The 13,385-nt window shown below is 38.3% G+C and overlaps 1 protein-coding gene across 2 annotated transcripts in view; it reads right to left on the bottom strand.

The window, feature by feature from the left end:
- Positions 1-1,552: 1,552 nt before the first annotated feature.
- The window catches only part of kremen1 (kringle containing transmembrane protein 1), a 132,684-nt gene continuing 120,851 nt past the window's right edge, over positions 1,553-13,385 (bottom strand). Inside the window, exons 7-9 of one of the 2 annotated variants that reach the window (XM_033973288.2) lie at positions 9,578-9,757; positions 7,382-7,466; positions 1,553-6,092 (exon numbers count right to left, since the gene is read on the bottom strand). In XM_033973288.2, the coding sequence (XP_033829179.1) occupies positions 5,933-6,092; positions 7,382-7,466; positions 9,578-9,757 (425 nt within the window). In that variant the 3' untranslated portion in view covers positions 1,553-5,932. Of the gene's footprint in view, positions 6,093-7,381; positions 7,467-9,535; positions 9,758-13,385 lie in introns of both variants that reach the window. The other variant, XM_033973287.2, reaches the window with a different exon arrangement.

Consider the following 13,385-nt stretch of genomic DNA (forward strand, 5'->3'; position numbering starts at 1 on the left):
TGTACTTTACTTAAGTACATTTTACAGTGGATACTTTTTACTTTTACTTCACTACATTTGAGAGCAGGTATCTGTACTTTCTACTTCACTACATTTTTGAACTAGGCACTCACTACATTTGAATCCTCAAAATTTGTGTGAAATACTTACTTTTTACTCCTTGAGTACATTTTTAAACAGGTACTTTAGTACTTATACATAAGTATATTTTTTCTTTTACTATGATATACTTTTACTTTAGTATTTTTTGCTAGTAACAAAATTAAGTACTTCTTCCACCACTGGTACCCAATAGAAATAAATATACAAGCAATAAAAACACATTTTTATTCCATATTTCGGGAACATTCCAGGGAAAGCAGTTACATCTCCATGGCGACAAGCAGGTGCCGTGCCCTCCACAAGAAAAGCAGTGGAGGATCAAGTACTCAAGTTAGTTACTTAAGTAAAAGTACAGATACAGAGGTGAAAAGTTACTCAAGTAAAAATAAAAGTTACACATGGAAAAATAGACTTGCGTAAAAGTATTTAAATGCCCATTTAAAAATGTACTTAAAAAGTAAAAGTATTTCACACAAGTGTTGTTCATTTGCTGAAGTGTTAAATGTAGAGATATTGATTAAAAAATAATACATATGTTGTAATACAAATCAATTTCTTATGAATTTTGTGTTTATTTTTGTTTGCTCACAGCCGAAGCTTGAACTTGAAAACGTTTGTCAGGATGTCTCTACAAACATTAAAAAAAATAACCCCTCAAATCATATGAAAAGTACTTTTTACTTTTCAGGCCTGTTCAAAATGTAATGAAGTAGAAAGTACAGAAACCTACTCTCAAATGTAGTGAAGTAAAATTAAAAAGTATCCACTGTAAAAGTTTTATAGTGACAAATAGATTCTCTTCTGTCAACTGGACAAAAGTTGAAGTGAAGACGTTTCACTGCTCATCCAAGCCACTTCTTCAGTTCTGGTCAGATTACTGATGGACACTGCCCTATATCTGTCTGAAAGGAGGAGCTAACTACACCTACTTGTTTACAGTTTCTAATGGCTGCTCTTACACCTGTAGCATACTGGCTATCACTGTGTTTTTTCCTTGTTTTGATTTAGGTCTGAGGATGGGGGTATAAATAGGAGATAAATGATGTTTAAGCCCCTCATTCATGTCCAAAGATGGATTGTACATATACCTAAAATATCTATTTAAGTACAGTACTTTACTATACTTATTATTTATATATTATATTTACTATACTTCATTAGCTTCCATCACTGTAGAAAAATTGCATAGAGCATCTTTGATGTGATTTGAGCTACCATGTAGTGTGATTCGTGAAAGAAATATTTAGGAGGAAAGTCTTTCAATGCTTTGTAAACCAAATATCTACAAATGGTAAAGTAACTACACCACATTAACTGAATCACTGTGTCATTCTAGTTCCTACACTAATGTCAGTACTATAGAGTTTATATATAAACCTCTGTATACAGTCTATGGTCAGTACCCAAACATTCTGCACATTATAATCACAAAAAAAGGACAAAACTTCAGTTACGAAACATGCATACAGTGTTTATTGCGACCAGGACACTTTAAATAAAACTACAAAGTACTTCACTTATACAAAAGATAGATTATATCCCATTCACATACAAAAAAACATCAATAATTTACTGTATAAATTAAACTTTTCACTAAACTATATACAATTGCATGAAAACAATGATTTGGTCAAAGCAGAACTTGTGATGTTAGCGTGATGCTTATGTCAGCTAATGGACCGCCATTTTTAAATCTTAAATCTCAAATCTCAGATGGACGGCAGGACTAAATATTCCAGTTTGCATAATAAAAACACTGGGTTTTCCAAAATGGTGCTGTCTGGTTGAATTTGAATTTTACTTTCACTTTTGTGTGCCTTGTCTGCTATTTTTACTTGAGATAATTAATATACCGGTAGTTTAAATTTTTTTCTTGCAAGCAAAAATAGTTCCGGTTGTACTTTTGTTTAAGTTTTAGATCATATCAAGTGCTTATGTATGATAAGTACATGGCTTTTAATTGCTGTAACTGAAAAGTACAAATTAATTTCGTAGGGTAAGTGCACAATGAGCCGAAAGTTGGTTAAAAGTCCAATATTACACAAAATGGACACTTGTGAGATTTTAGCCATGTTATAATGTCATTACCTCATCACAAACAAACCTGGAGTTGTGTTTTGTTTCATTCACTGTCACCACTAGCCTCAACGAGCTTCATTTGGCTGGAGCTGAACGCTACGGGTGATGTCACTTTCCCTTTGTCCACTTCTTTATACAGTCAGCAGTTTAAAAACACAGTGGAGCACTTCCTGTATTACCACATGACATCACAAGGTGGCGCAGAGAGTTTCCTGTTTCAGGGAAGAAATCAGCCTAAATATGCAGGATATGTGAGTTAAAACATGTGTAAATGAAACATAACACAACTCCAGGTCTGTTTGTGATAAGGAAACAACATTTTAAAAGCCAATGTTATTATTATTTGCGATAGTCCAAAGCCTGGATAAAACAATCAAAATGGCATCTGACATAAATCGTACATTAATATCCCATCAATATGCAAATCCTTGTTTACTCCACGTCAATAGATTTAATGTGTTGACCCTGTACTGAGAGGAGCTCCCTTTAGTTTAACAGTGAAGGACGATTACTATGCAGATGGAGCAGTGGCTGTATTTTGACCTTTCAGGAGTAGTTTAAAGTCACTGCTGTAAGCGCCGGCTCCAGAGGACAGAGACACGCCGTTACACTGGGTAGGTTTGTCACGACAACGCTGATATTTGCAAAAAGGAAAAAAGTGAGAAATAGTTGTTCTCTGTGCAAACACGTAGTTACTATTTGTTTCAGATAGCACCAATGTACAGTAGAGATCGACCGCTGTGGTGTTTTTTCATGGCCAACGCCGATACGGATTGATTAAAATACAGAGGAAACAATGGCTGATAAGATATTGCGATATTTTGGGGTCAATGAGTAAAACTAAAGTGTTAATATAAAGCTTTGTGTGTATTTTTTAGGCAGCAGATCGACTGAAAAAAAAAAAAAAATCATCCTCTACTGGACATTTCAATGTAATAACAACATGGTAATAGGACAGAAACCTACCTAACAACAATTTTGGTCATTTTGGTATTTTCGTGGTAACAAGGCCTGTAGGTCATGGAAGTATTTTTAAAACAGTTAAGATTTCACGACCGTAGAACATGAATATTCTTTTTTTTTTTCATGTTTCGCTGCTTGGATATGTGTAGTTGTAATTATCTTATTACCATGTCCAAGTCCGAGACAAGAAGCCTCACATGGGCGTTCCCCCTGTAATATAAATTAATAGGAAGAGGATGCAATTGTGGGCCCTTAAGACCCTGGGGCCCGGGACAACAGACCCCTTTGTCCCCCTCTGTCGACTCTCCTGACCATGACTGTCCTGTAGTCATGGCATTACTGTATTGTAACGTAATGCAACCTTAACAATATATAAAATGATCTCGCTTATGTTTTTCCTTTTATCAATTTTAGTTCAGTGACTCTATCATATTTTACACAATATTTTCATTAAGTGTAACGACATGCCTCTATCTCCCTGTATTTAAACTCGATCACATACCACAAGTTCTGTAGCAAGTTGCAAATATTTTACCGCATTAAACTGAATCCCACATGAACCGCTTGTGTGTGAATCCATAGGCGTTTGCTGTGTTTTTTCCTTTTGTCCAAACACCAAAAAAAAAGAGCTGACATAAATATCGTCATTCCCAGGCTGAATTACATAATGTACAACAACAACATGTGCCCCCTTGTAATCAGAGGACAACTAAATGTGAACAATATGCTCAGTAAATGTCCCAGACTATCCAGACAGAGCACACAGACAGACGGAAGAAATAACAGCTATCTTGTACAACAGAAAGAGGTGGGTGTTGTAAAAGGTCCTATATTACGCAAAACTGACTCTTGTGAGCGTTAAGTCGTGTTATAATGTTGTTACTTCCTCAAAAACATACCTAGAGCTGTGTTTTGGTTCATTCACACATGTTTGAGTAATCCTTTATTACTAGTCTTAGTCTTAGTCTGTTTGTGATGAGGAAACAACATTAAAACATAGATCAGTAACTAGAGTAATATGGGCCCCTTAAGTCAATGTGCTCACAATGTCCACTATCCAATCTACAAGGTGTACTCTTTATATAATCAGAGGTGGGTAGAATAGCTATAAGAGTACAGTTACTTTACATTAGTATTAGTAGAAGCCAATAGTCGTGACCCAAATAAAAAAGTATTTGGTGACTATTACACCTCACTGCGTAACTGTTTGGACTTCGGATTTGAGTGTGTAATGGGACGGACAAATCTAAACCCTGTAGAATCTGGTATTTTCAACATTTAAAGGTTCAGAAAACTCAAATATTCAAACATTATTACTCATATTGGGGGGAGGAACCACTACTTTTACCCAAGTAAGGCTTACTAAAGTAGAAGTAAATGTAAGGTGTTGAGAAAACTACTTTGAGGTTATATCTGTGTAATCCCTCAGTCGTCCAGGTCTGATCCATTGAAAAAGAAAAATATAAAATCTGTCCAACGTTGTAGGAGTGAAGACGTTTTGCTGCTCATCCAAGCTGCTTCTTCTAGCCTGTAAACAGAAACTATGAACAATAGGTGTTTTTAGTTTCAGTGTAGTTAGCTCCTCCCTTCAGATGGATATAAGGCAGTGTCCAGCAGTGATCTGACCAGAAATGAAGAAGCTGCTTGGACGAGCAGCGAAACTTCTTCACTCCTACAACGATTTGTCCAGTTGACAGATTTCATGTTTTTGTTTTGCTTCTTTGCGAATATAATTTTTTTGAAAAGATTACTCAAGTAAATACAACTGATATCCAGCTGCTACCCACCTCTGCTTATATGTCATCAATATTTTCCATTCATTTCTGCCATTTAATCAAAGATCTCACAGTGATTTTACAGAGTGGAGCGCTCACTCCACAGAGGAACCCTGTTCACACACACAGATGTGAGCCTTCCAAAACAGATCCTTAAGGCACTTTACTTGAACACGATCAAACCAGAAAACCACCCACTCACTCACGAGCTAGCATACACCGCTCTCACATCTACCCCAGCCAATCCCTAAATGGCAGTTAGCTTGTCTGCAATCGGCACCACCCGTCTTTCCAACAAAACTACCCCCCTCGGGTGAATGTTGCGGTTTCTTCTCCCCAAAGGGATCCACGCCGATTTAGGAGTGGGCGAGCTCTAGCCTTAGATCTTTTATAAAGCCTGATTTATACCCCAAAGTGCTGTGGCATCTACCTTTCCGAGTCTTTTTTATTCTGTTTCGTCATCCGCGGTGAGCTCGCATCCTGCAAAACTTAACAGAAACGTTTGCAGAAGAAAACAAATAAACAAACACGTGTTTCTTTGGATGGAAGGATAGTTTTTGGTCCATATGAGGCAGTTATGTGTGTGTCGAACTCGTTTTGACACTGGTGAACTGCAAGTAGCGCTAGCAGTACGTACAGTAAAGTCTTATTTTGTCCCTCAACAAAGCGTCCAAAATCTTGAAGGGCTCCATTTTGTAGTAACCAAAACCACAAACCCTTTACGAAGAATATGTTTTACTTGATAATCCATTGCGTTCACGAAATTCCCCTCGCGTCCTCTCATCTTTGGCCCAACCGCTCTGGCCTAAATGCCATTTTGGTAGCAGTTCCCCATTTGTTAGCCATTAGCCACGCACTTGTTTAGCTTGTTAGCTTTAGCTTGCTCATCCGAGTCCTATTAGGTGTAGCCCTGGCGTTCGGCGTACACAAAAGAATTGAGGGAAGTGATTAGTTCTCAGTGAAGCGCATCATCATTATTATCAGCAGCAGCAGCAGCGATGGCGGCAGTGGCACTAGTTGCCCACCAGGGGGCTGAGGTCTCCGTGGTGGTTCTTTAGTTTCTTCTTGAACAGGGAGATGGTAGAAGGTCGGTAAAGGATGATCCAAGGCTCTGAAGATGTGGTGCTCTGACTGCAGCTGTCTGAACCGCTTACTGTTGGGATGTTCGGAGCCCTGAGACACAAAAACAGCTTGGTTGAGAATCAGGGACATAGGAAAAAGCCAGACGCACTGAGACAAGGAGGAGAAGAGAGGTAGAGAGAAGAAAGTTGAAATAAAAGGACCACAAAAGAAAGTGCCCAGAGGTGCTAAGAAAACACTTAGAAGAACAAAAGTGCTGCTCTACAAAGGAACTGGCTCCTCCGTGTGCCTCCATGTTTCATTCATGCTTTGCCAGGTGTACTCCAAGCACCAGCGGCAATCGTAGTGAGAAAAGTTCACTTTTAAACTTGATATGGCTCTCATAAGGATTCTTTATAAAAGGTTTCACACAGAACATATAAAAATCTGTTTTGATTTAGGTTCTGCAATGGTTAAGGACAGGCCCATCAACAGAAATGTAGGGGCCCGGGGCAAGAAGCCTCACATGGTCCCCCCTTTATAAATTAATAGGAAAAGGGTCCAATTCTGGGTCGCTAAAACCCTGGCGCCTGGTGCAATAGACCCCTTAGTCTACCCCCGTTGATTTCCCAGGTAAAGGAGGTCAGAAACTTCAAAGTCAAACAAAATTATGAATACTAGCAGCCAATCAATGTCTGTTGTATTGACTGATATTGTGTTGTGTATCTTGTGTATTTTAAACATTATTTTGGCCATATTCTGAATATTCACATTCTGAATGTTATGTTCTTTTGATAGTTGCTATTCTTTAGTAACATGAGGAGAAACATGGGGAAGACACATTTTATTTTGTGGACTGACACCTCAGCTGTATTTATACATTTCAAATGATCTGGTTCTATGATGGTGGTTGGTTCAGTTTTCAGTTCACAAGCAACTGCAAGTATTTTTATTTTTTTTACATTTTTAATTTTTTGTATAATTTCACACAAATTTAGAGTCTATTTGTAATTAGACATAGACTGATTGATATTTGCACTTTTTAGCGTATCGGCTATCGCCTTTAATCTCCAGCACAGGTCGATATTTTGCTTTGGCCGATCTGCTGCCTGAAGAATACACACAGCTTAATTTGAACACTTTAGTGCAAAGAGATAAGTGTACAAAACACAACAAACTGCTTTTGTTTTTAAAAAAAGAGGCCATGGGTGAGTTTGTAGTACATTTAAATGGCGTAATTTGGGGAAAATGATCTACATCTGCCCAACATATCATCTGAAAAAATATTGGCAGAGCTTATTGGCCACTGGTTTCTCATGAATCTAAACAATCGGTATCAGGATTGGCCATGGATTGGCCCTTTTGCATGGCTGTATGTTTTGTATTTGTAAAGATAAACTTACTTGACTGTAATGTGCAGCAGCAGCTTGGCCACCATGGCAATAACGGTGAGGACGAGCAGAGCGGCCAGAGCGTAGATGGTCCACACTAAAAACAGAAAGAACAAGACCTCAGCACATGAATCACAGCAACACGTGTTATCTTCACCGTATACGCAACCATAATGATAGAATGAGCAAATGGTCCGAGCACAAGCACACCTGCTCGATGTGTTTGGCAAGAAAATGGTTGAGAAATGGGGATGCATTTTGGGAGCACATCTGGTTTCCTCTAGTTGAGAAATGTATCTGATGGATAGCAGTTTGAGACAGAATGTTATGAGCAATTTGTGCAGAGGTTAAAGGAAAAGACGGGCTCTCGATCAAATCTAGATCCAATCACTTCCAATTGTCAATGATCAGCTTGGGGCTTTTTGACTGGGAGGTCTGCAGCCAATTGTCTGTCAGAAACTGCAAGTGGTTTGGAGCTGAGTTCCTACTTTGGACGAATACACAGGAGTATTTTTCTGGGTTAAATGGTATAACATAAAAGTCTGGATTGTTCGTAGAATTAGAATTGACAGCTATGTGGATTTGTTTTGAATAGGAAAAACAATTGCATGATCGATCAGTACATACGCCACCAGTCACAAGTTTGGACGCATCATCTCATGCAATGTTTTTCTACATTTTAAACACATGCAGAAGACATCAAATATATGAAGCAAGATATATGTAAAGAGAAAAACCTACACATAACACAAAATATTTTTGAACAAAGTAAAGGATGGTTACTTTGAGGATTTGAATATGAAATATATATATACATAAATAGCAGTAGTATTTAATGTTTTCTTTGCTACATAGTTCCATAGATCTTACTTCATATATTTGATGTCTTCTGTGTGGATATAAAATATAGAAAGCAGTAAAAATTAAAAAAATAAACATTGAATGAGATGGTGTGTCCAAACTTTTGACTGGTCGGGTACATACATAAATAAATCATGATACATTTGTTTTGCCATTACTGTCCAACCCTAACCTTAAGTCAAAAGTTGGACTCAAATGAAACATATTATTATTTTAAAATATTTTTTTTCATCCCAAGCTAATAAACAATGAAAAAAAAAACCCTGCATAACACAGTATTGTCAACCACTGTGGGTTTTTTCATGGTCGATATTAATACCGATTGTTCAGAATACAGAGCAAAGATGGCCGATAATCTCTGCTGATATTTTTGGACCGATGTTTGATTATTTTCCTCAAATTAAATCAATTTTAATTCACTACAATCTCCCAAGCCTTTCTTTTTCTTTTTTTCTTTTTTTTTTTTTTTTTTTTTTTACCATAATTTTACCATAACTATTAGACAGCTGTATAGTCATGTTTGTGCAGCTATCTCTTTGTATTTAAGTGTTAATATAAAGCTTTGTGTGTATTCTTTAGGCGGACGTTTGGACACACCCGCTCATTCAATGTTTTTCGTTTCTTCATTTCTACTGCTTTCATTTCATACACGAACAGAACACATCAAATATATGAAGCAAGACATATGGAATTATGTAGTAAAGGAAAAAACAACTATAACTCTACTAAATATCAGCAGATCAACCAAAAGAAAATATTGGTCTGTGTTGAAGATTTAAAGCCAATAGCTGATACACTAAAAAGTCCAAATATTATGGTCCAAAAAGAAAAAGGAAAGAAATTATCTGATGAGGCTTTTTGCTGAAACTAATCTCAAAATAAAAAACAAAATTGGACACCGCAGAGAGCTATAGTTTTTTCATTTTGGCAGCTGCTGCTCCTTACATTTGCGTCTATAAAGATATTTGTGTGTGTTTTCTGTTTGACCTGAAACTAATAAACAGAGAAATAATTGCTAACTTGCAGTAACCAAATGGTAAAACTGGAAAAATGACTTGTGGGTTGTGTCTACTGCAACTGCAAATGGGACTATTACTGTTTTTTTATATATTTTTTTTAATATATATTCACTGGAAGAAGTGGAGGACTGGAGGAAGTAAAAAGATGGATCGATCAAGTAACTTTTTTAGGATTTATATGGACCACAGCTGAAAAGAGTTTAAGAACCAGAGCATGCCAAAAGGGAGCAGAGATAGAAGCTTCCCCAGTACGGAGAGGACATGGGGGGGGGGGAACGGCACATACTAGCGCTGTGGCCGGTGGTCTGGGAGCGTCCAGCCCACTGACCTGGCATGCTGTGCTCCGGTTTCCCAGGGCTGGACGTGATGACGTAGAGGATCTGTGAGGTGCGCCCCCCGGTGGTGCCGTTGGAACGCTCGGTGACTCCTCCTGCCAGCTGTGGGCCCGTAGTACTGGAAATGTCCTCCCCATCATCCTCTGAGTCGGGTCTGTCCGGCCCTCGCAGCGCTGTAAGACAAGATATGGATATACGTTTCAGTGTGATTAAATATACTCATAATAAATGATAGGAAAGCGTAAGAGAGGATGACGGATGAGACCATTTGTATCTAAGATGGACCCAACCTTTTTTGGATCAGTTACCCCCAGAGACTATGAATACGTCCTTACTCGGGTATTAGGCAAATAACCACTATAGTATACTGTATTTTTAATTATTGTGCGGTTTAACCTACACCTGTTCGCCCCTCCACTCACCCACCAGTGCACCCAGGTTCATGTCTAAAATCCTCTGAAACATCCTTAAAGGGCTCATATTATACTATTTTCTGATCTATGTCATGATCTAACCCTGCGTATTTAGGTGGAGCTCTTCTCTCAAACAGAAAACACTCTGTTCCACCTTGTGATGTCACGTGGTAATACAGGAAGTGCTCCACTGTGTTATTAAACTCCACACACCTTCATTAGAATCATTTGGATGATTTCAGCCATGGAATTGCCAATCTCTACTGAACGTAAGGTTAAAGGTAGCTGTTATCTTGAAAAACTACCACTTCATGACATCACAAGGTGGTACAGAGCATTTTGAGCTTTGAAGATGTAGACTGACTAATAATAAAGGATTATTCAAACATGTGTGAATGAAAAAAACAACAAAACTCTGGGTATGTTTTTGATGAGGTGACAACATTTTAACATGGCTTATGCTCACAAGAGTCAGTTTTGCATAATATACGACTTTTAAAGAAAGCTTTTTTTTTATTATTCAAGTACTATTCAATTTGACTTTCTTTTAAAATGTGTAAATATATGTAGATATCATTGGCCCTGTAAAGTAATTTGGCCTCTGCATTTGACCCCTCCATGAACCTGTCAGTAGAGAATTAGCTTGTTAGGCCTGTTTTGGTGTAATGGGTCAACTGCAGTACCTTAAGACACCGCTAATGATACTTGCTGAGATCCACCTGAAATGTATATTTTTAAAGGAAATTAATTATAATTTTTAATTTCTGTTTAAACGTTCCTGACTATAATAACATGATATAAATATATAACAGTGACAAGTGACAGCAGACAGTAGCTCAGCTGGCTCATAAACATCACTGGTTGAGCGGTCAGATCTACTGACGAACAGGGCAAGACACTTAACTCACCTCGCCCCCAGAGTCTGTGTACACTGGTGTGTGAATGGGTGAGTGGTTCCTTGATGTAAAGCCCTTTGAGTGCCTTGAAGGTGGAAAAGCGCTGTATAAAAATGTGACCATTTACCGTTTTACCGTGAAATGCTGAATACAATGTTTATTTATAGCTTTTCAAATCACTTCAAAACCCCTTTGGTCACATCAGTTACTTAATCTACAGTGAGTACTTTTTACTTCTATAAGCTAAACAGCAGCCCATTGTGTGAACCAGTGAACCAAACTCAACCCTTCATATGTTTCAGTTTTAGACTTCACCAGCATTTATCACATTTGTCAAATATACAGTAGAACGCGTTGTACACATAACGGTTCACTGGACATGTTTTCTGGTTCCTTTTCAGCAGCTGCCTCACACTATTGCGGTTCCATTCTCCATCTCCAATTTGTAAAAAGTGACAGTCGTATTTTTGTTTCATGGAGCGATGAGTGATAGTGTACAGTGAAACCCAAGACCCTGCGGCGGCCATGTTGTTTGTAGTTTCACCTCTTGCTGGACATGGATCACTTAGCGGCGCTGTTACTGTGGCTAAACTCCCCACTCGCAGTAATAGGATACACAGTGTTGACGCGATTGTTGAAAGGACTTATATACAGAGGAGAACGAGTAAATGCTTAATATTGTGCCAGAACAGCTGAAGTTGCAAAGCCATCTGGGTAAGCCATAAACATGTGGTGTCGAGGGCTGCTCCAGACACGCGGGAAGGAGCGCTTGCAATAAATTTCGTTTGTTTTAACCTGAACGCAGGGCCACATGGAGCTTTCTACACAGAAGGAAAGGATTTAAAATTGTAGAGGTTTTTACTTTAACATGTGAGTATTTTGCATAAGTTTTAACGCCACCAATGTGATACCGAAACACAGAAAATATTGAATCAAATGCAAACGCGATTGCTAGCAGGTTAGCTATGTCCATTTATATATACAGTCTATGGTGGTCTCTTAAAGGTGCATTATGTAACTTTTCTGATGGAGGGTATGGCGCCTGCTCATCTCCATGGAGATGATATTGTGTTGCATTCAGTTTCTAATGTATGGCATTAACTCTCCAAAACGCATTGAAAAACATGCACTCAGTTAGCAGTTAGCCACTTCTCCATAGATCTGGCCTGTAACTTGGACTGGTGGTGTCACCTGTTTGTCTCCGTGGAAACTGATATATTTATTACCATACTGAGGAACATTTCAAGCATAGCAATTTCATTTCCAGGGAGAAATATATCAACTGGACAAATTGTTGCAAGAGTGAAGACGTTTCGCTGCTCATACAAGCCGCTTCTTCGACTTGAGCGAAACGTCTTCACTCTTATGATTTGTCCAGTTGATGGATTTAAACTTCATCTTTTGCTATGATTCAGACCTGAACGACTGAAGGTTTATGCAGATAGCTTGAGTAGTTGGACTTTAAATTTGCTATACATGACCCCACCATTAGAGGGTCATGTTCATGATAAGGTACGATATTTATTACGATATTTTTGTGGAGGCGAACAAAACTGTGAATATGCTACATTTTCTTTTTAAAAAGCCTCGACAAGACTTTGGTTCTGTCATAATCCAAAGAACTAAGATTTAAAAGTGCTTATAACAGATATTTTTTCATGTCGTCTGCACTGAAACAGCAAAGTATCATGGTCTGTGAAGTTCTCTCCCCTTTGATATATTGTGACATATTATTGTGAGAGTTTTGACAGTACGATATCACGATATTTTGATTACTGTTACATCCCTACACAGCATACTTCATATATAGCTCCTAACTCATTGATTTAGTCCAAGTAGGAAGCATAAACTGGCTGTGGATTTGGTTTAGGAGCAGAGACCAGGCTGCCGCAGTCTGATAACAGGGAGCTCTCAGAAAAAAAAACAAAAAAAACAAAACCTGTATTTAAATATGCAACGTTACCCCGGGCGCTGAGACATTGACTGGCAAATGGAAAAAGAAAACCTCGCCAGTGGTGTGACAAGTGCCTCACTACAGCTAAAAGCCAAAGTCCATTCAAGTAATGCCATGGAAATGTGGAGCAGACAGCCACAGAGCACAGCACACACCTGGACGGGCCAAATGTGAGGCCGAGGCTGAGGTGGAGGTAACCATCTGCCCCTCTGTTGGTAAGAGCACAGTCATTCAGGTCCCCAGTTCTCACCCCATAGACAGATTTAGATACTGCGCAAGTTTTTCATTGGTGCCATGTGAATTGTATACAAAGAAGTGAGGTTTAACTAAACGTTAACTTGCAAAACATATCAACCTTTCTTGCGCACTCGTCTTCTTCTGACTTTCTTGGTTGTATAGTGAGCTTTGTCAATTGATATATACAGTCTATGATCGTGAACTATTGCTATTCCAATCTCTCTCCATGTTTTGGTAAAATTAAAATAGAAAATTTAAAGCCGATGTAAGCAAGTGAAGCTTCCATGACAAGTTACAGGTC

The sequence above is a fragment of the Periophthalmus magnuspinnatus genome, chromosome 9, assembly GCF_009829125.3.
Source record: "Periophthalmus magnuspinnatus isolate fPerMag1 chromosome 9, fPerMag1.2.pri, whole genome shotgun sequence".
NCBI lineage: Eukaryota > Metazoa > Chordata > Actinopteri > Gobiiformes > Gobiidae > Periophthalmus > Periophthalmus magnuspinnatus.